Source organism: Pararge aegeria, chromosome 3 (genome assembly GCF_905163445.1).
Source record: "Pararge aegeria chromosome 3, ilParAegt1.1, whole genome shotgun sequence".
NCBI classification, from domain to species: Eukaryota; Metazoa; Arthropoda; class Insecta; order Lepidoptera; family Nymphalidae; genus Pararge; species Pararge aegeria.
In genome coordinates, this window is record NC_053182.1 from 15,784,161 (window position 1) to 15,807,861 (window position 23,701).

A 23,701-nucleotide genomic window follows, 5' to 3' on the forward strand; every position below is an offset into this window, starting at 1 on the left:
AGGGAGAGAGACTTGAGGGAGTTGTATAAAAAATCCATTTTGTGGTTGCGGCCATCTTGGCCGATTATAATTAAACATATCTAAGTACACTCCCAAGTCACCTTTCTACAAAAAAAATCAAACACGATGCAACAAAGAGACAACGACACGCTAACACAACACACACTAATACACCACAAACACATACACACACATACACACACATACACACACACATACACACACACATACACACAAGCGCGCGCGTATTTCTTATAAAACCCCGTCGTTTTTGCCGTTGGTTAAAAATTGTTTGATTATACTTCACTAAGTATAATCAAACCATTTTTAATTTGAAACATGGTCCATACCCAATAAACTTTAACTTGTGTTTATTAATTTAACATCTTGACAGATTTCCAGTTTGAAATCTATTCAAACGTGACATTTATTAATCAGTTTATTTATAAAGAGTTTGTAAAACAGGCCCTAATAAACATAGATATTAAAATACATCACATAGATCGTTTGATGTGAGGTGGCAATGGCCAAAACATTTCGTTTCGCAACAGACAAGCGGCCAAACTGCACGCACCGCATCAACGTCAAAGCGCAACCCCGGTCAACCCTTGCGTGCGATATTAAATCGCATTTTGACAAGCGTACCGTGAAAAATTAATCGAGTGTCGTCGAGTGAGCGCGCGGCAGAAAAAATGAAAACATGATGGCATTTCGGTCCCCGGAGCCAGAAAGGTCAGGCGGGCAGCCGCTCGTGAAATGCCTCGCCCTCCGGACACCGGCGACTGTTCCGCTGGGGATAGACCACTTCACTCCACTTGTCACTAGCTACGACTACGCGGAAACAGTATTAGTACTTACTAATATTATAAACAACCCGAGATAGCCTAGTGGGTAATGCGTCGGTTTCCGTTTCTGGGGACTCAGTTCGATACCCGGCACGCACCTGTAACTTTTCGGAGTTCTATGTGTTTTTAATTTCAAACATTAAATATAAAATGCTTTAATGGTGAAGGTAACCAGCGTGAGAAAACCTGCATGCCTAAGAGATTCTTAAAAAGCCAGTCTGTCTTTTTTTCCACTTATTTTTTCATACTAAATGCATTTTTAAATGCATGCAAAAAATAGCCAAATATTTTTCAATGTCTGGGTGTTTATATGTATATTCAAAGTATTTATGTATATTATTCATAAAAACATTCATCAGTCATCTTAGTACCCATAACACAAACTACGCTTACTTTGGGGCTAGATGGCGATATGTGTATTGTCGTAGTATATTTATTTTTTATATCAAACTGCAAAAGAGACGTTCTCAACATAATATTATGTGAATGCCAATATATTGTGAATTTTTATTTAACTTCCTAACCGGTTTTTGCGAAGCATCGTACCCGATCCCTAAATGACTTGGCAGTACGTAGGATATTAACTAGCCACCAGAAGAGTCTTGTGAAAACGCAGAAATTATATATTTTCAAGTTTTTCTTCCCGGGGATCAAATCCAGGACCTCCCACTTATAAACCCAAGCGCTCACCACCGCTCTAGGGCGGTCGACCAAAAATTATTTAATGAATTTTTGAATGATAGAATACGAGTACATAAACCTAACGCATGTTTAAAAGATTTTTCTCTATCTGTCTGTTTGGTTTAAACAGCGGACTGGCTGTATCGATTTTGAGAAGACTTTTACAGGCAGGATTTTTTTTAAGTACGGTAAGGTTACATGTGTATATTTTAAGTATTCTGTATATTATTATGAAATCATCCTGAGGAAACCTGCGCGCCTGAGAGTACTGTACTCTACTCTACATAAAGTACTGAAAGGTGCGTGGATTCCACCAATCAGCACTGGGCCAGCGTGGTGGACTACGGCCTTGATTCCTTCTCATTGTAGGAGGTGGCCTGGGCCCTGTAGTAAGCCGGTAATGGATTGATATGATGATGATTATGACGTATATTATTCATAAAAATATTCATCAATTATCTTAGTACCTATAACACAAACTAAGCTTACTTTGGGGCTAGGTGGCGATGTGTGTGTTTTCGTAATATATTTACTATTGATTTATTTTATTTTGGATAATAAGTATAATATAGATGCTGATAAAACTGCGATGCTCTCGAAAGTAATCTCTTATTTCTTCTCTCTAATAAGAATATCGGTTATTTACAGTTATTTCAATAAGAAACTTACAGGTAAAATTTATCTAATTTTCCATAAAACCCCCACATTCCAACACTGGATATCGGTTAATGGTCACCACACACTTGATAAGAATAATTAGTCCAATAATTCACGTCGCCATTACGCTATGATAAACGAGATTCTATAATTAGAAGGGGGTGCGTAGGTTCCCCTTGATATTACGCAACCATTAATACTTATCTAACACGAAATAATGCAATTAATAGCGCAAACTGTTTTAGAATGTATCGTGAGAAATACGCACTTGTTGTGTAAAAAACAAGGAGATTCGGCGTTGGTGAGCATCTACGCGATCCATCTTGGCCGTCAGATTAATGTTATGATGTATGTGCTACATTACGGTGGAGAAGAATGATTGAGCCCCGGCGCTGTGTCAATACGTACCCATGTTTGTGCAAATCCATACTAATAAATGCGAAAATGTATTTGTTCGTTTGCTGTTTGTGCTTCCTTTACACACTAAAGCCTAGTTCGCATTATGCTAGTAGTTTAAATTTAGTTACTAAAATACTCGCTCAAAAACTCTTTCGCACAGTAGTCGGGTCTAGTTTACACGTGAGTGGTGTTTGGCAAGATGAACAGCATATAATGCAATAAAGTCATCTTGCAGCAAATAATAATTTCGACTAAATTGTCAAGTTTTGATGCGTTTAGCCGGTGAACCAGTAGGCACGGGCGAGTGGTGGGGGGTGCTACTTGCCCGAAAAAAAAATATTAAAATGGATTTACTCGACAAAACAACTTAGTAATCTACTCGACAACATTTTTAAAATTCATATTCTAAAATGTTTTATTCATGTAGACCTTATCACATGCACTTATGAAGCGTTCATACATTTAACATGTTACACTAATGTTAGTGATGGTGATAACTGCATTTGTTAACTTAAAACTTAAGCTAGGAGGGTTCCAAAAGCGCCCTGGTCTGAGAAGACAAACTTAGCCAGGTTTTTTTTTGTTGTCACCATCTCATAGTCGATTTAGTTTTGCGCTATGAAGTTAGAGCAATTCCTACCCAAGCTTTTTATCATACACGTAATCCTTAATGTTATAACAGAATTTTTCTATAAGCTTACGTTTTAAATAAACTTTGAACTTATTAAGAGAAATCGCAAGGATGTCATCTGGTAATTTGTTATAAAATGATATACAATTACCCTTAAATGAATTGCTAATTTTATTTTCAAAAAAATCAAAAATCAAAAGAAAGAAGAAAGCAATCAATTTGATTTTTGGCATAGATTTAGTTGAATGGACGGAGAGTAACATAGGCTAATTTTTATCCCAGGAAAACAAAGGATTCGAAAACGGGCAACACTTACTAATATTATCAATGCTAAAGTGCGTTTGTTCTTTTTTTTTTGTACGCCCTAACTAAGCAATTAATCAACTTGATTTTTAGCTACTTTTGATTTGTAAACAAACGTAATTGGCATCGACGAAAAACGCGGGCAACTGTTTGTATCGGTACTGGGTAACGGGGGGAATATCGAGTCCCAAACTAGCTGTCATATTAAATTCGCTCGGCTTGTATTCACTGTTCCAATACAAAAAAAGTTTCAAACAAGTACAAAAGCGTTTGCGAAGTATTATATTTTGAACACGCACGAAACTAATTTTTCAGTTAATTAGTAAACTAGGTAATTACCCACTTAATTATGTACAACAATAACAAACATATTCGCCGCAAGCGATAATTTAATTAATTAACAGTACGTAACCATTACTGTAGAACCGCCGAACTACCCTCAACGAGAGTATTCTATGACCAACGCATTTCCGCGCGGGCGAGCACGTAACAATATCCGACACTAATAAAGGTCTCAATCCTTTCAACTGTGGCAACATTGTGAATTCTAATTGGCATTAGAGGAAAGAATTGAGGTACCCCCAAATAAACGCTTATCAACACATCAGTGGACTAAACCGACGTCGGTACATCGCCCCGCATCCAGGATTGCACCTAATGAATTCGCCCCCAGGTATATGCGGTAGCTAGCAATGTTTTTCGCCCTATGGGATGTTTTTTTTAAATCTCTTATGTAAGTTCGGGCATAACTTAATAACGGCGTATTTAGACGGTCGATTGGCTCAGTGGGCAGCGACCCTGCTTTCTGAGTCCAAGGCCGTGAGTTCGATTCCCACTGGAATTTCAAGTGGAACTGGAAAACTGGAAAAATTTTGTGTGATGAAAATGACTGTTTTTCAGTGTCTGGGTATATGTATATTATAAGTATTTATGTATATTATTCGTTAAAAAATATTCATCTGTCATCTTAGTACCCATAACACAAGCTACGCTTACTTTGGGGCTAGATGGCGATATTGTCGTAGTATATTATTTGTTTTTTTCACGTTAGTTGTATTCAAGTTTGATTTATACAAAAAAATATTTACCATTTGGTAAAACATTTATTTACGAATTCGGTTTTTTCTTTGTATTTTTTTACCGTAGTCGACTTACTTGTCAAGCGCAAATTGACAGCGTCACAAGCCTTTGGGAAAATTTTGAAAAACTCTGACATACAGATTTCCTAACGATATTTTTCTTCTAAAAGCAAGTTATTTTTAATTGCTTTCTTAAGGAAGTTGACAAATCATCATATCAGCCCATTACCGGCCAACTACGTAACGTGAGTTAAGAACGTAGTCCACCGCGCTGGCCCAGACACCACACACATTTGAGAACATTATATAGAACTCTCAGGCATGCAGGTTTTCTCACGATGTTTTCCTTCACCATTGAAACAAGTGATATTTGAATTGCTTAAAACGCACATAACTTAGAAAAGTTTGGCTCGGATTCGAACTCGGCCTCCCGAAAGTGAAGTCGAAGTCCTACCCACTGGGCTTCAGCTTCAGTTGACAAATAGCTGAAGATTATTATCAGGTAGAATCGTTTGGTCTGGAAAACAAGGTACAAGTCAATCTCAGACCTTTTATATGCGACCAAATATATTTGTCTAAGTACCTCTCTCTTTGACCCAAATTATCCGTAATAAGTAGCAAACCCAAATATTTAAATTCTCTCATTCTAAACATTACCAAATCAACGTCCGCGTAAGTACAAAGGAAGGGAGGGCACCCTCGAGGGACGCGCCATATTATAACCGAGCATAATATCTGCGTCGTCACTCAAGCGCAATAAATACCTAAATAAAGCGCAAATAATACCCAAATCGCTCATCAGAGAACCCGAGTCCCCCCAACTATAATTATCTATAATCATACCGCGCCCCGTGTGTAATCTTTGCGAGTACTGCGATGTATTGATTACAATTACTATGATTTGCGTACTACATATTGACTTCACCCTTGCGGTCCGAATACTGCTTTTATTAGTGGATTAAAAGATTGTTTGATAGATCATTTGGTTTGTATTTTAAATGTTTTCTTATTAAAAAACATAATAATACTGACTCTACTTAAAAAAAAAAATTGTTTTTTTTTTTTAATAATTTGTAATTTATAATCTGTATTAAAAAACAATATTTGAATAACAACGCATGACAAAAAATATTTTTTTTGGTGTGACCTTTTAATTGTGCGGTCCAGGTTTCTATCCAAGGCTTGAGCAATTTCAGAATTTTTCTCCGCTACTGATTCAGCGTTCCGGTGCGAAGCAGCGTAAAAACGGTTTTATATAAAAATAAAATCGATACGTTTTACATAAAGTTTTAATAGTTCTTAGATCTTGGCGTATTGTATTTTATATTGTCTATGATTTCACTCGTTATACGGTCTAGTTTCCGCACTGCCACTGTTGGTACTATTAGGTGATACCTTTCTTTTTATATTAATATAGTTCGGGTCGGGGGACTCCCGTCAGAAACAAAGTTCTGTAATCTACTGTGACCATCGATAAAAGTTTCATTTTACTAACACATGATATCGACAGCGCATGACGAATTTAATTTTTTTTTTCTTAAATTAACACCAACATCTTGTTCGCAATACATAATGAAGAAAAATTACAAATATTTTGTTTCTTATCAGTGTGACTAGCATTTACAACTAAATGACCGATTTTGACTTTACAAACTATAATAAAAGAACCAAAAGAGGTTTAACAAAAGTAATATTACATTGAGAAAACATAAAAAATAAAAAGAAATATGATCCAAAAGTGCAGTCCAGATTGCTTGACAAAGCAGAAATAATAGCACGTATAAAATACATTATTTTAATCACGATTATACCAGAACCAGGCCGGACGGAACCTGACCTCATATGGATACCAGTTACTTCTTACCGTAAGCCGCGTCAATTAAATTCCTTCCAGTCAAATCAAAGTCACCAGGTACGTATACATGATAACCTTCATATACCGGGTAATTTTTGAGAACACTGCAATTGTTTACAAGTAGGTACTATGATTTGCGTACTTCACATTGACTTCACCCTTGTGCTCCGAAGCCCGTTTTTATTGAACTTACCCGTTATTTGATTTACACGGGGCGGGCGGAATGCCGCATGTTTTGCGCAAGCTTTTTTTCAGTCATAAATTATTGGAGCGGTCCGACGCGGTGACCCCGACCTCCAGTCGATTAACCATCACTAGGTCTTCCTTGAATTTCATATTTATAAACGGGGATTACACAAAAATGCCAGTGTAATGGATCACCTACAGGACTTAGGCCGGGCCGTTGTCGGCGGGGGGTGGGAAGGCAAATTCGGGAGGGGGGAAGGGCTGATCGTCGGACTCATCCATCACGCGGCTCACGCATGTGAATTGGGGCGTTTTATCTGGAGATAGCCGTGGATGGATCGTGGATACCTATTTAAATATTTCGTCGTTTAGCGGAGGCCGGCGAAGGTACACAGCCATTAGCTAATGGTACCGCATAATCTTTACATTAAAGGTCGCAAGTGTTTGACACTAAAATGATACTATTGTGTTTATTTTCACTGACTAAACGATGTTAATATTGATTTTGGTACTGTAGCATTTTATCAAATGAACATTGTATTTTCATATTATCATTATGTTTTTGTATATTTGTTAGAAGCAAAAATAAACATGCAGTGCAATACTACACAAAATAAGAAATTCATTCATTTAAAGGAAATTGTAAATATTATTCTTCTTCTTAGTCGTTTCAGTCTTGACAGACTGGTCGTGGTCTTCATCTGGGTTTTGTGGCTCGCTTGACAATAGAAATGTAAATATTATACAATTTATAATAAATTTGATGACTTGGGGATGTCTCTAAAAAAGTTCAAAGTTGGTATTAAGGTAAAGCTTATAGAAAAGTGATATTATAGTATAAAGAACTACGTAAAGGATAAATAAGCAATTAAAATATCACTTGCTTCAACGGTGAAGGAAAATTCATATGATCAACAAATGAAAAAAAAACGCATTACCTAACAAAACGGTTCACCCTCCCCAAACAAGTTATCACTTTGAAAACGGTCAGACTTGACCTTTTAAATAGACCCGCAAATAAAAAAAATTAACAAAAGATCTGAAAAATTATGAAAGATCAAAGATTCATAGCGCGCGACAAAATATTATTAAAATCTCACGACAAATATGCCTAAGTAACTTATCCTTAATTCCTCGCAATATCGGCTTCGTTCCAAACATGTCCCGGACGTGACGTCGTCGTAGCAGTCTCAATTGGTCTCGTTCATTTACCTGTCACTCTGTCACGACTACGTTTGGGGACATACAGGCTAATATACTGAGCTTTAACGTCCTTAACAACAAATCAATACATAGATACCTTAAATCTTGTGTGATTGGATGTTTGTTAGTCCTTCACACAACAATGACTCAGTTGATTTGGCCGAGGTATGGAAATAGCTTATACAGAATTAAAACAGAATTCCTCCAATTGTGACTAAGATGATCTTCATACAACAAAACACGTTTCACGTTAATTTTCTTCATACATGAAAATATGCAAATTGTTAGACTGCTATTCCACGGTCCACCAACGACATGTGAAGTTTACACACGCATTGTTTTGATGAGGGTTGTTTAATTTTACAGCTTGGGTAAATAGATGGGTATCTATTTCCACCGAACCTATAATGCGATAAGTTGGGAAAAATTAATTTAATCTTATTGTTTTTCACAAATATTCTCCCACAACTTTAATAAAACACAGCCTCTCAGCAACAGCCTTTAAATATAAATATACCAACATAGTTTACGTAGTAAGAAACAAAGCGTTTAAAACAGCAATAAATATCTGTATGTTTACAAATTTTGAAGAGAAGACGCCATTTCACTTCGTAGTGATCGACGAACGGGATTCGTCATTTGTAACCTGACATTCGATATGGTAACGATTTAAACGAGTGTCACCTAGAGTTGCTGACATGTCAACCTCTTAATGTGCTTTGTCAAGTAGGGGGTATTACTGGAAGGATAATGTCACAAAAAATAATAGCCCCACCACATTGTACTAAACTCAATACTAATTTATTTATTCCTTAAGAAGAGCACTATTACAATGGGTCACTAATGGCGGCGCAACCAGTCGCGATACCAACAAGTTTAATGCAACAGTCTGCTTTTTTTTCGATATAATTGATGAAAAAACATGTAACCCACCTGATGGTATGTGGATAATCGTCATCGCCAATAAACAAATTAAAACCCTTCGCAGGGCATGCAAAGAACACGTCCTACAAATTGAGGAGTAGATGTTTTTTTTTTTTAATTTGGTTAACCAACATCTATCAATAAATTGTTGCAATGGATAAGTTTTAGATCTTAGACAAGCCAATAAAGTGTTTAATATTAATTAGTAAGATCTTAGTGATACGGGAGTTATGGTGATACATTCGACCGTAACAATAGGAAGATCTTACTCCGAGCGGGTGATCGTGCTTGGGGACCGAGTATTATTAGTTGTATATATTGTATATTCGCGCAATGCAGGATCTTTGTGGCGCCATCTAGTTTGGTAATGTGCAGACCGCCACTGTAATGAAGGCTGACTGTTTGTTTTTTACTAAATTTTATGCGCTACCAATTTTTTAGCGGCTCCGCCATACTGGACGATTTCCGACATCATTAACACACAGATTATCCCCGTTGGGATTCGAACTCGATACCTCCCACTTAACTCAAATTTGTTTGTTTGAATGCGCTAATCTCTAAAATTACAAGTCATATTCAAATAATTAAAATATAATATAAGACAGCCTAATTCTTGGGTAAGATTATAAGTGACAATGTTCTGCGACCCTTAGTAGCTGAGGAATCTAAGTAAATGCCCAGGTTAATGGGTAGTCAAGGGATATAGCAACTACCTGCCACCGTGGTTTCTTTAATTTTTTTCTCCTTTAAAGGATAAAAAATAAAAACTGGTAAAAGCCCAACAAACCAGCTCTACATTCCTGTCTATTTTAGGAAAAACGACCCGGTTCCCAGCTGTGGGACATAAATACGCTCAGGATAGTGACAATGAACAAATGGATGTCCTATTTACCCTACAACATCTAATATGTAAAAAAAAAAAAAATCATTACAAAGTTAACTGCGATATCAGTAATAGAAAGTGTGCATTTAATCTTAGTTAGAATTGTCAGTTTTGTCAGTAGTTAAAACCGGTATGTATTTAACAACTGACCTTATCCCTACAACCGACATTTCAAGTTAGCGGAATAAATAAATAAAATACAAACATCGCCACCTAGCCCCAAAGTAAGCGTAGCTTGTGTTATGGGTACCTACTAAGATTATAAATATGCATTCATTTTAATCACACAAACATTTTGTTGTGGGATTCGAACCCACAGCCTTGGACTCAGAAAGCGGGGTCGCTGCCCACAGCACCTATCGCCGTCAATAGTATTGGAATGCTAAATATCTTTGAATAATACGAAAACAATCTAAACCTAATCTAAATTATAATCTAAAAAATTGCCTACGCCGAAAACCAAACCCAGAACCTCCCACTTAGAAGACCACAGTGATAACCACTGCGCCAGAGAGGTAATCCGAAATTTATTTCGCGCCCGTTTTTTATATGAAAAAAGCAACTACTGAGTTGCTGGCATGGCTGCTTCTAGAGTTTTCCTTCCGGGCTGGTGGTTAAGTCACTAAAAACAAAAATACTTCAAAAGTGCTTATACAAAAGGCTGACACAATTTTTTTTTTTTAAGTTTTCTTATCAGATACCATAAGCCTTCTTACTAGTTTACAACTAACTTATACTACTGTAGTAAGTAAGTAGGTATATAAATAATCATTAGCTAATATTTTTATTCATGGCACAAGTCACCTCTCAAAATGAGAAGCCTTCAGGAGATCTACAGCAGGAGGTCTATCCTTCGCATTTTTGAGTTATACAAACAAGGCAGTGCTTTTGTGCATGTATGAAGTGCACGCCACTGTCTATCAGGCTAGCCAAATGCGGATTGGTGACACGCCCTTGAGAATATTATGAAAAACTCTCAATCATGCAGGTTTTGCCAAGATTTTTCAGATTTCCCTTTACCGTAGAAACAAATGATTATAATTACTTTAAACGCTCCAAAAAGTTAGAGTTGCGTGCGGGGAATTGAACTCGGCCCCGCCGAAACGGAAGCCAAATTACCCACTAAGCTATCAACGCGTATCTTTGTTAGTTACAATCAATTGGCATTTTTTTTGCTTATAATGCTTCCATTGATAGGTATCTTGTTAGCGTTAACCTTTTGACCAGTTTATTATAAACAGCACGCATTGCTGAATAGCAAGGCTGTAACAAGATAGAATGAGATGTAACATTTAGTTTAAGATACCTATTTAAGCCGCAAACGCTTTTTATTCATCGACAACCAAAAATCTCGTTTAGCTGACCTCGTAATGTGAGTGTTTATTGTAGTTATGAATTGGCCACTATGAGCTGCAACTGTGCATGTGATGCGCTCATCGATAGCCGGTAATTGTTCTGCGTTTATAAATAGTGAACCCAAACAACGCGCGACGCAACCGCCCTTGAACTGAGTCGCGGAGGCTTTCGCGGAGGCTGTGTGCGGGGGGCGCAGGCTGTGCGGGGGGCGGGGCCGGCGCAGCCAATCAGCGCCCCTTCACATTTTTCAGCCCCCGCCCGCAACGCCGGACGCTGCCCAAAAACAAAAGGATCAAAGTCGGCGAAACCTATCTCTTTCTTTGTGGGGCCAGCGAACGGGCTTCGATGAGAGGATAGATACAGTGTGTCGCGCGGGCGCGAATCGATAAGCCGGGCTCCCCTCTGCCCCTCGGCCGCCTGAGCCCCCTTCCCCTCCCCCCTACTGCCTCGCCACGCGGCTCTCCGTCCGCCGGCCATTTGCACGGATGTTTACTATTATTATTTTATTGAACGGGCGCGATAAGTGGCGAAATAAGAATATTTACAGGTCGCGGGGGCGAGCAATTATCGCGCGACGAACCTGTTACACCTTATGTCGGACGAGCGACGCGGCGACGTCGATCGCCTCGATTACGTTGCGTGATTGCGCTACCTTTGCGGTTATCACCTACCAGCTGTTGTTCGCATTTTCATTCGCATTTTTATTTAGTTTTGTTGACATCCCATTAAAAAGCCATCTTCATAAAAAATTTAAACAAAATCAGTTTAGCCAAGGCAACAAATGTTTTATTTTAAATCCACTGAAAACATTATCTTTGTGCTTTTCTGGTATTAAAGTAATTATATGTCCATCTCCATAGTGCAAGCTATATATGAGCCAAATTTTATCAAAATCGGTGCAGTGGTTGCGCAGTAATAGAGTAACAAATAAACAAACAGACCCACTTTCAAATATATGCATGGATTACCTCATATACCTACCGTAAACGTTGGATAGATGCAGGCCTTACTTTGCCAAAGTCCATGGAATACCAAATTAAACATCAACCTTTATTTGCTACTAGCTTCTGCCCGCGAGTTCGTCTGCATGAACCGCAGTGAGGGTGCAGAGATAAGTAAAGGAGAGAGTATAAAAAGTTATAAAAAGTTTAACTATTTTACCTATAAATAACGCTATAGTTTATCTACTTGGTTGGTTGGTGGTAAAATGGTTTTACTTAATCATTTAAATTTTCCGGGGATCCGGGATTCCAAGCTTCAGCCAAAACGGTGTACCCATTATAGCGTGAATGAGTAACAAACATCCATACATCCACACATTTTTATCGTTAGTAATAGGAAATTAACTATCTATATAGTGTACCAACGTAGTATAATCAATATGTCCAGTGTATGCTTGGAAATCGGAATAAAACGTGCGTAGAGTCTTGGATAATCTGCGTGAAGTTGCGTATAAATATACCGTCACCCTTCATACATAATACACGCTGCCTTTCTGTAGAGTCACCCTACAGAAAATCAGCGCTGCAGTATTGCCTATGAGCTGCAACAAAGAGCTGACATAAGTGGATTTTCCCGGCCTATACTAAGGGCTAATATCAACGTGCGATTTGGAAACCAAATTTAATAAAACTTGCACGTTTTGTGTAAATGTTCGAATTTTGAAACTGCAGAACCCAGTTTCACGTGTAACTTCACTTAATCGCGTTTAGTTTCAACGGTGAAATAAAGCCTTAGTGAACAAGTGATATTATATATTAGTCTATAATTTTTGAAGTGAAACGTCTTTAGAATCGTTGTGATTTCAACCTCGATGAAACGAAAAAATAAGTCCATAGAGACACATAAATGTATAGGACAGAGTGAGATAGAAGACATCATACATTTTTTTACCTATTCTAGTTGCCATGGAAAATAAATAATAAACCGTATATTTATCCTAATAGTTCTGATACTCTGCATCCATCTCAATCTTTCGTAGGCTACTTTTCAGAGGTTACTTCTGCCGTGTGTGAATAAATAGCACAGGTTTTTTTTTTAGTTTATTTTATCATCTATTATTTTATTTGTGTATTCTAGTTCAAGTCGTCACACTAACCCATTACCGGCCCACTACAGAGCACGGGTTTCCGACACTGAGAAGGAAGGAAGGTTAAGGCCGTAGTCCACACGCTGGCCCAGTGCGTATTGGTGGACTCCACACTCCTTTGAGAACATTATGTAGAAGTCTCAGGCACGCAGGTTTCCTCACGATGTTTTCACTTTAGTATGTAATTATACGTATGAATTTTTTTTCTTAATTATGCACCGCCTGCAGTCTTTTTCCTAATGTTTTCCTAATCCTAAGATTGCCGGAAGAGATCGCTACTTAGCGATAAGGCCGCCTTTTGTATTCTGCTGCTGTCTTTGTTTTTCTATTCTTCTTTTGTTTCTTCAACTTGTAATGTGCAATCAATGAGTAATAAATTTAAATATATATCCCTATCCCTATCCCTATACTTACTTAATATTATAAATGTGAAAGTAAGTTTGTTTGTTACGCTTTGACGCAAAAACTACTTAACCGATCCTCATGAAACTTTGTACACATATTCTTGGAAGTGTTAGAAGTAATATAGGATACTTTTTATCCCGACATTAGGCTCGGTTCCTTTGGGAGAGGGGATGAAAGTGTTTGACGATTTTACACCTTAACTCTGACAAATTATAAATGATATTATTTTTGTACTACAGAGGTTATAATATGTGTTTAATTTTGTCCAAACTGTGGTTGGGGGTAAGAGGACAGAACTCCTCAGTGGACAGCGGCAAACCGCTCATTAAAGGCTTAGCGATACTGAATACTTTAATTTAGTTTTAGAACTACAACAAAATTTAATGCCACATAAAAAAACAAAATCAAACGCAGACGAAGTCGCGGGCAACAGCTAGTATATATTTTAACATTCGACTGCAATCCTACGAAACTATGATGCCGTCTAAGATGGTAACGGGCTAACCTGTTAGAAGTACCTACTATAGTCATAATATGACCCGTACCAGAACACTGAATCGCTTGTCAGTTGGGTGGTTACCAGCCACGGCCGAAGCCTCCCACATACAACTAGTTACCGGCACATGAGGTTTAATACATACGCCTCATCTTGATGGGCACAGGGTGGCACGTCGCAGGACATGTCCCTTGCATTACCTGCGAAGTCTTGCTCTTTTTACCATAATATGGGCCATATGATTGGTCTGGCAATTATTAAAAAAAAAAAGCCATTTATTCTACTACCAATAAATAAAGAAATACATATTACATTCATTCACATAATTAAATTTATAAATATTTTAACAATTAACATATTTTATTTCATTACATTTATTAAAAGCTAGTCGTTTAAATTCCTGAATTCAAATTCAAATTGAAAATTTCTTTATTCATGTAGGCCTATCACAGGCACTTATGAAGCGTTCATACATATTTGTTTACATAATTGTAATGGGATGGTGATAACTTCGTTCGCCAACTTAAATCTAAAGCTACGAGGGTTCCAAACGCGCCCTTATTTGTTGTTACTTGTGGTAGAAGTCGCCTCTGTGGCGTAGGCCTCCCCCAGCTCTCTCCATTCCCTTTTTCCTTAGCGTTTCTCATCTACTAAGGTCCACTTACTCGAGTAAAACCGTCCGGCCAGCGTTTCCTTGGTCTTCCTCTTTTCCTTTTATTATTCCGTGGCAGCCACTCTGGCAATTATATAGTATTTATTTGACATTAAAACTTAGATTTGTGATTAAATAACTAATACAATGATCTAATATGACACTATAAATCTCAGAACATTATTTTATGTAATTGATAACAAATAAGATTATTATTAATATGACTTAATGTTTAAGTATTAACAGAATATGTTGGAACTTTTTATCCTAAACACCAATAATTAACCCATATTTAGCAAAATAAATATTTCATTTCATTTCATATGATGCAATGTAACCTACTTGGTAGAGCTGATGCAGTCTAAGATAGTATCAGTCTTACCTGTTAGGGGTATAGCAGTTATATTAAACCCCTAATCAGTTGCTATGCGACATCGTACCGGAACGCTTTATCGCTTAGTCGCACATCTTATTCGTAGGGTCTTTATCGTAACTAGCCATGGATGAAACCTCCCACCAAACCAGACCAAAGCATATTCAGAAACTATAAATTACTAACTCAGGACCTCCCACTTAACACCATAGCGCTAACCGCGGTGCCAGGGAGGTCGCCCAAATCTGTGTAGGTTAAAAGTTGCGGGACAAAAAAATACCCTTACTGCTTAGTACCTTCTCCGTCCAAATAGTCTTGCATGGAGACATATAGAGGTGCCATCAACTTCATCCGGATACAATTTCTGAATCCCTGTGAGAAATTTCTATGCGATAACATTGTAGAGAGGCTATGCTATCACGGGGGAATTTTGTAACATCAAAACCAATAACGAATATTAAAATAACATGTAACATGAGACGCCGTCACTTATACAACTAGTCACCTAAAAACATTGTTATTTTTTAACGCTCCTAAACAATATTTTATAGGCTGGTATCCCAAACCCAACTGACACCAAATTATGTATTTCGATTATATTGCGACTCATGCTTATATTATAGCCACGTTAGCGGGATCTCCTGATAACTCCTACAAATTATTCTCAAATATCGACTTGTAAAGTATACATTAAAATAAATGTATAGGAAGTACTTATCCTGTCCGTTATAATTTATTTTTATAATAGGTACAACAGGTACATGATCTACGTCTACCAATAGTAATAACTATATTTATTTTATCTTTAATTTATTGGTAATAAAAAGGCCCACCTAACGCAGCGCCCGGGTCCTTCTACAACATAGATGCCCTTGAGTTCAATCTTCGACTAGTTCATAATGCAATAATGGTTTGAATAGTACCAAGAAAATTCAGCGCCATCTATTCTAAACCCAGTAAACTTCTGCATCGACACTGTCAGTTTCGACACTGTGCTGCCATCTAGCATTGAGTTACGTTTTTTTGTTCGGTTGTACATATGTTACAAGCTAGATGGCGCTGTTAATTAATTTATAAAAGTTGTAGTTAATTTAATCACAAGTTTAAAATAAATATTTTTTGCATCATAAATATTTGATATTTGTATTTTTTAATGTAAATAAAAGTTTATCTTTTAGTAAGGACTTCTTTGTTTGCTGCGTAATAGACTGTTTTACCGACATTGTAAATAACTTCCGCTTGCCGCTCATCACGCACACGCAAAGGCAAACGCGAGGTAATGTAACCAACTTCACTCGGCAAATGTTCGATCTGTTTCAACTACGTCGAGGCTTGTACTGTTTGGGATTGCGCTTTCGGTAATTATTGTTTTAGTCATTATAATAGTGTTTTTTGATTCATTGTGATTCTTATCTAGTCGAAGGTGAGTTCCGCGTAAATTAATAGTGATATGAAAAGTTTGGCGCGTGCCGCGTTCGTTTCTGTCAACATAGCTTTTATCGTTAAGAGTTCACGCGCAGTGGCGTATATGCACGTGTAAAGTGGACTACAATTTGTTTTTATCCGTTTGCAGACATGGCTTTATCAGTTGCACTACCTCTGGGTGGGTTGGAGACAGAAAATTTTAACTCGTTCAGGCATATCATAGATATAGCGGGCCTATCCCAGTCGCAGACGAGCCCAAGTCCATCTGTCTCCAGTGAATCTAGCGGTATCGGCTCGCTGGGATCGTTAAAATCCGAATCGATCAATAACGATTCCCTGCCGTCTAGTCCTCAAACAACAGAGAAGGTAAGTTAATTAAAAAAATATTTGCACTGTTTGTTTGCGTCCGTCCTGGCCTTGACCTCTCTATTTTCATAATATTCCGTAATGGCGAACGTCTTACGCTATCAATGTGTACAATTGACGTGTGATAATGGAAAAATTTGGATGATTATGACATATTGAGAGTATTTTGAAATAAACATTTGATTGCTGGCCTCAGATTCACAATGTGTGAGTAGCAAGTCTGTAAAAATAGTAATAGCATGGAAATAAATTAATAGACATGCAGCAAAACAGCACCAACTCATTGGTGTGGAAATATTAGAAGAGCACTATGCAAGACTTAGGCAACCTCATATTAACAACTTGACAATATGATCCTTCCTTTGTCGATTAGTATCTTCCTATAGTAGTTTTAACAAGGTTGTGCCATATAACTAATGATCAAGTCACTGAAAGAATGTGTTCCTGTAGTCAGTTAGTCATATGAAACAGTAATAAACTTAACTAACAAGAATTAACCGTTCAGTATTAATAATTTCCACAAAACATGAATGGCATTTTTACAGTTACTTTTATTCACAGGACTGAAATATTTGTAGGACCTTATTAATTAATTAATATTGTTTTCTGCAACAAATGACAATTTCTTTTTATTAATATAATTTTGTGTTCATAAATTCTAATCTTAAATGATCTTAAAATAACAACTATCATGATTTTGAATATGACAAATATTATTTTCAGAAATTATTTGAACCCTTTGTGCAACCACAGCCATGTCAGAAAGAGAAAAAAGTTGAAGATGTTAAAATCATATATGGAGGACATGATATTCTCAACTTGAGCGCTAATCTCACTGATTCCCGATGGAACTACCGTGCCACAATGCTGCCGCCAAACAACCCTGCGCTGTTCTTTGCTAACCGGTCACAGTACCACCGGCTTGGGCCCTACGGGACACGCACACAGTATGTAAAAGATTCTTGCCGTATGTGTGGCTTCAATTGGGTTGTAGCTGCCACAGAGTGACTTGTCAGTGTGTCAACCTAAACACTGAACAAATGGGAGCTGGGTTTGACTGGGGTGCAACAGGCTGCAAATGTTTTTTTATTGTCACAATGGTTGTACAAAAATGAATTCTTAGCCAACAACTTCAGTTCATCTTCACAAAATAATCTTATGACAACCTGTCGTTTAAGCCTAAAATCGACAGGGCTATTCCTATTTTTCTACAAAGTAATATTTATTTAAGGTACTCAGTAATATAAACAAATTATTTCTGCTGAACTGTAGTAGCTGGACTTGTGACAACTTCCCAATGTTTTAATTGAAGTATTTGCCTGCTGTAGCCTAGTCCTACGGATGACTGTGGAATATGCATGTGGCTATCGTCGCACACTTATGGGAACATTTTAATCGTGACTTAATACTGTGATCTTAATTTAAAAAAGGCAATTTTGACAAATTCTGTAAAGTGTGTGATGATGCAATTTTATTTCGTTTTTGTTTTGTTTAACTTATTTAATTTTTTGTGATAAATTAAATGTTAGGTTAATTGAATTAATGCCATTAGTTTTACAGACATACAAAATTGGCATTTGAAATCCCAAAAACTAGGATCTTAATGACTCATATTTCAACTCAATAACATAAATAATTTAAAGACAAAATTAATAATAATTATTAATTAATGTTTTAGTTCCTCTTAGATGTATTATTAATTATTTTTTATCCAAAGAATCTTTTGTTTATTAATTGCATATTATATTATTTATTGATAATAACAATTTATATCAATTATTTATTTAATAATTGATATAAATTGTTGTTCTTCAACAATTTATATCAATTATTAATATTAATAGTCATAAAATCAACTGGCTAAGTTGCTCTCCTTTAGATTTTATATCTTATTACATTAAAGCAATATTTAAATTATGGATGTTTACCTATATTATAAAGAGTTATTCCCACCATAGCATCTTATAGTTATTATTTAAATATTGTTTTACGATTATTGTTAGTCTGTAGAGGTACCTAATTCATTAGATATATTCCACAGTCATTGAAATTAGGTTTGTCATTGTTAACACCAAAAGATTGCTTCTCGTATCATTCTCATAAGGATTTTAGAGAGATGGCATAAATTTATAGCCAAGCTAATATATGTTAATTTTAAGGTCTAATTATGATGATTATTGGATTTACCGTCCAAGCATTACATAATACTAATAGTGATGACATGTAATCTAGACGATACAGTATTGCCCATACAGACTGTGAGAAAGCTCGACCTGCTCATATAATTATGACACTCCCATTGCCCCTGGGAAACATAGTCAAAATGGGTTATCAGTGCATATCATCACAATTTAAGCAGTGATTAGATATTCTAAGGTATTAGTAGTTGTTACAGACCGTTTTAAAACGTTCAAGTCATTGATGTGCCCAGAAGCTGGGTTCTAGTGAAATTATAGTGAGTCATTAACAGACTGGCAATATCTCTATGAATGCATATTTAAATTATAATATCCATGGTCTCTTTAAATTAGTCAAGATATTTATTAGTGAGTCTCTTGATCTATTTGTAAGTAAACGTTTAATGTACTAACTATATGGCTAATCGATAATACTGTCCTTCTGTGCAACTTTAGTTTTGCTATGTTGTGATCAGCTTTAAATTGGAACTGGAGTATTTTACATGATAATGTTGACGTATTTCCCATAAAGTTATTTTTATACAAAAAGTGTTGATATGTGTGACAATACAGTTTGTAGTTTTCCAAATTTTCTTTATATTGATATACGGAATTCGCTTCAAAGTTTGGCAAATATTCTGGAAGGGACCAACAATTGATGCATTGATTTGTTTAAATTTTATAACGATAAATTCAGTAGCAGAACATTGAATTCTTATCATATTTAAATTCACATTGCATTTTATCACCTGTTTTATCTTTTGAGTCATTGCCAATTTTTATTTTTCTGTAATCAATAACAATGGGCTATGAACATGTTGTTATCAAATAAGTGAATAATTTACAAAATTTTATTTATCTAGATTTATGATTCAGTGGGTCATGACTGAACATAATATAGCATGGATCTCAGAATGCAGCTTTTACAGTGATACTTTTGCCTAATGATAATCAGTTTCGCTTATAACAAAGCATCTCTAAAAAAATACCAAAATCTAAAAAAAAAAATAAGAGGTGCAGTTTTATTACACTAAACTAAACATTTGTTAAGGTTATCTAAAAATCAAATGTTGCATTCAGATTATTATTTAGTTGTATGACAAAGCTTCAATCGAATGTAGTTCAAAGTAAGTATTCGGAGCGATACGCACAGTTTAATTTATTAGCTCTTGTTGTGAACTCCTTAAACTAGTTTAGGAGCCCGTCGGCCGAGTGCCACGTCCATACAAAGGCCGAGGTGCGATGCAATACTTGCATTCCAATTTGTGTTTTAAGTTAGCAGCCGAGGGGTCATAGTTGTTAATGTTTATTTTAATCCAGATTGCCAAATATTTTGGTTGTTGTGCTATTTATTTAAATTAATGGTTTTTTTTTCTGTTTGTTTCTGAAATTACATTTTTTTTTATTAGTACCTTCCTAGCTAAGTACCCGGGTCTTGCAAGTGATTTTACAATGTTTTAATCATTTCAATTTTAATGCATTTTTTAATTTGTTTAGTCAAATCATAATAATCTATACATGATATTATACATAATTTGTTGTACTATATTTATTGTTTATGCATCTTTATGATCAATATTTTCACTCATTGAACTGTAGTCAAATGACAGTATTTTTGTAATGAAAAAATGTATAAGGAATGAAGGGTTTATTGCCTAGGCGAGGCGTCCACGGCACGCCTCCCGGGCCTTGGTCGCGCGTCCAGTGTGTATTACGTGTATCTGATAAGCATTATGTAGGTTTAGCGAAATAGAATTAACTCGGAGGCATACTCCCTCCAAGTACCAAATCTTATTGGTTTAATGTTATTCTCCTATGATCGTGATAAAGTGCGTCGCGCGCGGCGCCGAGCTCAATATTTTAGTAACCCTTAAGAAAATTAGTACATCTTTTGAAAATAATATAATTAATATATATATTACATATAGTATATCCAATCGATTATCACATAATATTATGTACTTCCCTGTTTATTTTGATGTGATATCATAAATGACTGATCTGAATTTAGTTTTTAAGTTGGTTATTGATGTGCAGTGCTATTTCGAGAGTGTAATTAAGATTTAATATTGAAAGTGCCAATGCTCGTAATTTAATCTTTATAACTGTTCCTTTAATTTAGCTGATAGCTTAACCACCCTCAGTGGCTGTTCGACTGCTAGCCTCCAGTAACGCTGAGGCGAGTCTTTCCTAACGCTAAGATGAAATTGTTAATTTTAATGAATTCACGTAAAGTGCACAATCTCAGTAATGCTTGCAATATTATATATAACATTTAATAATTCCTTGTTCTATAATTTAATCCAGCGTAATGTTAAGAGTACAATATTCAATGGTGTTATATCATTCTAGTATCAAAATTAACCGAAGATAATATTATTATTAGTTAGGTGAAATTTTAAAATAGCTTTTCGTATAATTGGGATGTTTTAGTGTAAATGTAGTGTATAACGGCGTAGTGGCAAGCGAAGGTCTCGGTAGTCTTTTAATTCAAGATTCACTCGTTCGCAATCGAGTAGTCGTTTTCACATATCAAATTCTATACCGTGATAGTAAAATAGGCCTTATTTCACCTGATTTGGAGTTGCAAATCCCATACATCTGAATTTCATTTTACAAATGTTCTGCCAAAAAGCCTTAGCTGAAAGATTGAAGGCAAATTTGAGCTTTTATACAACACACATAAGATCCATTTCACTCTGATGTTCAAGTATTCAATACTCTAAAACGACTCTTCTATTGCGTGCGAGCGAATTTTGTGCTAAGGGTACGGATATGCTGTGGCAATAATACTCGAGTAGTCCTCTGCCAAGAGAGTACAGGGTCGCGACACGGGGAACGCTGCGCATGAGGCGTTTATTTGTTGTTAAGATAATAATAGCCGTAGGTATTTTATCGTACTTAAATTAATTATTGCCTTGATTCTGGTTGTCAGTTAGACACGTCTGCCTAGAGTGTTATCATTGTTTTTTATTATTTATTTTAGTTTTTTCGCCGTTCCTCTGTGAACTTCCAGTCCAGGCTGTTCTTTTTAAATGATTTTGAGGTCGATTTATTTTTACCTAAGTGTTCTTATTAAATGTTACCAAAATGTTTTTAATAAAATATTTTTATATGTATTTTGAATTGTTTTATTGATCGGCATACATTAAAAATAATATATACTCCACTTTTGTCTAACTAGTCTTTAGTGTAACATAAAGAATATTTTCATTAATTTTTTCTCCTAAATAAGAAAATTCTAATCCAAACAGAATCTATTTTCAATTAATATGTACCTATGCATTTGATATATTTTTAAACTTAATTTACACTACAAGTTATGAAAATATTAATTATTAAACATTACAAGACAGAAAAATTTCATTTGAGTACCTAAATATAACCCGCGCAAATAAAGAATAGATTTATAAAAGGAGGAGGTGGTCGTGCTATCAGGCCTAAGAAGGTGGCGTGCCGTGTAGTGTACGCCTCTCTGGAGGATAGGACCCGCCACACACTGGGGGGTCAAAACCTTGGCGAGAGTGCGGTGAATACGCAAGTGAACCCCGTGCTCTCACTATAGGGCTATCGAGGGACACACAGAGTTTTTAGTGGGTGCAAGTCCCACATAACTACTCCGTTTCCCCAACGGAGTGGTATGCGTCAGGCATTTTCTCTGTATAAAAAAAAAAAAAAAAAAAAAAAGTGGTCGTGCTATATTTCTCGCACAATATACGGGCGTGGTAGTAATAGGTAGCGCGACATCGGACGCCTCGGCTATTTAATGACGCGGATTATAAATGAGTTAACCATTTAAGAAACATGTTACGAGTATTTTAGAATTAAAAAGCCGATTTCGTTCTATAAAAATGTATGCAATCCCTACTCTACAGTAGAGTACGATTTATGAGATAATCCTACGTTGTTTTCGCGCCACTATTATAACAGCCTGCCTAACATTAGTACCTAATAGTTTGCATGTTCGGCAGAATAAAAAACGAGGTCGAGAGTTTGATGAACCGATCGCAAACTGGTGTATTATGGCAAGAAATTCGCAGAGTTGCCTAGAGTTCGCGTTGTTGTCCACAGAGAACCTAAGCCGTTGATCCCGATTAAAGCTATCATCTGTAGAGCAGGCATACGCGCCACGAGATAATTATCTCTACCCGTTACTCTTATAGGTATTTTCTATAGAGATAGGCGAGATAATGGGTAGACATACTTTCGCATGCTAGTCCTGGTAATTGTAGCTTTCGACGACGTCTTCTGACTCAAGGGTAAGCGCTCTGTCTTAATTATGGTAAGTCCAAGATTCTATCCATGGCAGAATTTATAGTGTCAGATTTTATCTGATCTGGTCTGGCTGGAGGTTTTGGCCGTGGCCAGTCACCACTCTACCACAAATAAGTGCCGCCAAGCGATATGACTAGCGATAGTGATATATAGGGCATATTAATGCCCTTTATATTAACATAATATTAACTCTACCAAATGTTTTTTTTTAAATTGAATATTAAATATATTATGACCAGAAGCGTAGCTTGTGCTACGGGTACTAAACTAGCCGTTGAATATTTTTATAAATTATAAATACTTATAATATACAGATAAACACTCAGAAACTGAAAAACATTCATGTTCACCCCACAAACATTGTCCAGTTGTGGGAATCGAATCCACGGCTTTGGACTCAGAAAACAGGGTTGCTGCCCACTACGCCTATCGGCCGTATGT

The 23,701-nt window shown here is 36.3% G+C and overlaps 1 protein-coding gene across 2 annotated transcripts; it reads left to right on the forward strand.

The window, feature by feature from the left end:
* Positions 1–16,266: 16,266 nt before the first annotated feature.
* Positions 16,267–18,421, forward strand: LOC120636709. Of its 2 annotated transcripts, none has more exons than XM_039908291.1 (3): positions 16,267–16,440; positions 16,591–16,808; positions 17,532–18,421. In XM_039908291.1, exons 2-3 carry the CDS (start codon positions 16,593–16,595, stop codon positions 17,814–17,816), a joined length of 501 nt encoding a protein of 166 aa, XP_039764225.1. In that variant the 5' UTR covers positions 16,267–16,440; positions 16,591–16,592; the 3' UTR covers positions 17,817–18,421. The 2 variants fall into 2 exon arrangements, with proteins under 2 accessions (XP_039764225.1, XP_039764224.1); XM_039908290.1 differs by having other exon boundaries at positions 16,267–16,375.
* The last annotated feature ends 5,280 nt before the right edge of the window (positions 18,422–23,701 follow it).